This window comes from Mauremys mutica, chromosome 12, assembly GCF_020497125.1.
Source record: "Mauremys mutica isolate MM-2020 ecotype Southern chromosome 12, ASM2049712v1, whole genome shotgun sequence".
Classification (NCBI taxonomy): Eukaryota; Metazoa; Chordata; order Testudines; family Geoemydidae; genus Mauremys; species Mauremys mutica.
Window position 1 is genome coordinate 48,893,982 of NC_059083.1, and position 2,673 is coordinate 48,896,654.

At 46.7% G+C, this 2,673-nt stretch overlaps 1 protein-coding gene across 1 annotated transcript; it reads left to right on the forward strand.

Moving 5' to 3' along the window:
• Positions 1 to 1,536: 1,536 nt before the first annotated feature.
• On the forward strand, positions 1,537 to 2,346 carry LOC123346854 (olfactory receptor 14A16-like). Its single transcript, XM_044984303.1, has one exon. It carries the CDS (start codon positions 1,537 to 1,539, stop codon positions 2,344 to 2,346), a length of 810 nt encoding a protein of 269 aa, XP_044840238.1.
• The last annotated feature ends 327 nt before the right edge of the window (positions 2,347 to 2,673 follow it).

Sequence of the window (2,673 nt, forward strand, 5' to 3'; positions counted from 1 at the left end):
GCAGGACAGTCCCACAGGCTGGATGTGGCCCGAGGCCGTATTTTATCCACTAGTGGTTTAGTGGTAAGAGTAGTGGGGGCTGAGAGCCAGGCCTCCTGAGTTTTATGTGTGGCTCCGGGTGGAAGTTCAGTCCAGTGTGTAGAGGAGAGGAGACAGAACTGGGGGTTCTATTTCTGTCTCTCATAAGGACTCTGGGGCAGGCTCCCTTCATAACATAAAGCTGAGTGGTTAGGGCACTCGGTTGGCCTGTGACAGACTCAGGTTCAATCCCTCATGCTGACTGATGATCAGAAAGGATTTGAATTCCTACTTTACAGGAGAGTGTCTTGACTCCCAGTCCCCTCCTCTAACCACTACATCAGACTGCATCTCAGCCTCTCCACTGCCATCAGGAATGACTGCTGCGAGTGACAATGAAGATTCATTGGGCCAGCAAATTTGTTTGAGAGATTCTCCTGCATGGGACACTCACATAGAATCATATTTTAGGGTTGGAAGGGAGCTCAGAAGGTCATCTAGTCCAACCCCCTGTTCAAAGCAGGACCAATCCCCAGACAGATTTTTACCCCAGTTTCCTAAATGGCCCTCTCAAGGATTGAACTCATAGCCCTGGGTTTAGCAGGACAGCGCTCAAACCACTGAGCTATCCCTCCCCCCGTCACCTGGAGTCTGGAAGAGCCAAATTCAAGTCCCTGCTCCAAAGACTATTTAATTATTGATACAAAGTGGAGCAGCTTCAAAAGGAGAGACTGAGAAAGTCTCATTTCAGAACAATTTCTGTTAGAATTTCAGCTAGAACAGGGGACGGGGCGTCAGGACTCCTGGGCTTTATTCCTGACTCGAGTTCACTGTGTAAATATGGCTGGCTGGGTTCAGTCACCTGCGAGATTCTGCTCCCATTAAGAACAATATAAATGGGGAGTAATTCCACGGCATGCAGTGAAATTACCCTACATTCACAGCAGTTCCCCGACAGCAGAATATGGCCAGGCAGTCCCACAATTCTCCTCGGTAAACTGAGGGTAGTAACATTTATAAACTGTTATCCAGAGTTCGCCCACCTCTGGGTGACAGAGGTATACAAATATCTCAAAAGCAATTGTTCCTATTTCTCCTCTCCATCACCCTGGTGTAAATTAGGAGTAACTGCACTGGAGTCCATTGAGATGATTCTACTTTCTTTCACCCCAGTGTAAATCAGGAGTAACTCCACTGGAGTCAGTGGGGCTGTTTTCTATTATTTTGTACTGTTTTCCCCATCCTCGTTCCCATATTATACCAATCATCACAAGGTAAGAGTTTGACTCAAGGAAATTAAGGTGGTTTTCATAAAAGGAGAGTTATTTCACTGATCTATTCCTGGCCTTGCTCTTGTCGTCCCCTCCCTCCCCCCAGACACCATCACATGATGTCCTGAGAAAGAAAATGTCCAACCGAACCACCGTGACCGAGTTCCTTCTCCTGGGATTCTCTGACGTTTGGGGGCTGCAGATTTTGCACTTTGTTTTGTTTCTAGTGATCTATCTGGCAGCCCTGATGGAGAATCTTCTTATCTTCATGGCCATAGCCTTCGACCACCACCTTCACACCCCCATGTACTTCTTCCTGATGAATCTGTCCATCGTAGACCTCGGCTCCATCTCTGTCATTGTCCCCAAATCCATGGCCAACTCCCTCATGAACACCAGGTCCATTTCCTATGCTGGATGTGTTGCCCAAGTCTTTTTCCTCTTCTTCTTGTTGGGAGCAGATTTTTCCCTTCTCACCATCATGGCATATGACCGATATGTCGCCATCTGCCAACCACTGCGCTATGAGACAATAATGAACAGCAGAGCTTGTGTCCAAATGGCAACCGGTGCCTGGATCAGTGGAATTCTCTACTCTGTGCTACATACCAGGAACACGTTTGCATTGACGTTCTGTGGAGGCAACATGGTGGATCAGTTCTTCTGTGAAGTCCCCCAGCTCCTCAAGCTCGCCTGCTCTGACTCATATCTCAGTGAAGTTGGGGTTCTTGCATTTAGTGTGTGTTTAGTCTTAGGCTGTTTTGTTTTTATCATTGTGTCGTATGTTCAGATCTGCAAATTAGTGTTGAGAATCCCCTCTGAGCAGGGCCGGCATAAAGCCTTCTCCACCTGCCTCCCTCACCTAATTGTGGTCTCCTTGTTTGTTTGCACTGGGGCTTTTGCCTACCTGAAACCCACCTCCAACTCCCCATCTGCTCTGGATCTTGTGGTGGCTGTTCTCTATTCCATATTGCCACCAATCATGAATCCAATTATCTACAGCATGAGGAACAAGGAAATGAATGCTGCCCTGAGGAGACTGACTGGGTGTAGGTAATTCACCAAGAATTAATTTCTGTCTTTATCTAATAAAAGTTTGCTTACTTAGTATCTGTTCATTTAATGTCAGTTATTTCCATGACCACACAGCTTGCACACAACCAGGTCTCATTCTAATCTCAGTTGCACCAATGCAAACCCAGATTAACTCCCCTGATGTCACTGCTGCTGGGGTGATTTACACCAGTAGAAAATCTGGTCCAGTTGTGGAGTTAAATGGGGGTAAATTGTGTGCGAGAGAGGAATCAGACTTTTATTCTGTGTCAAAACAATATACATTCCACTTCTTTGCCACGTGCACACATTCCATGGCCACAGAAAACAA

Excerpts from the sequence above, each read along its gene's own strand:
- LOC123346854 (XM_044984303.1), top strand. The coding sequence starts at position 1,537 with ATGGAGAATCTTCTTATCTTCATGGCCATAGCCTTCGACCACCACCTT.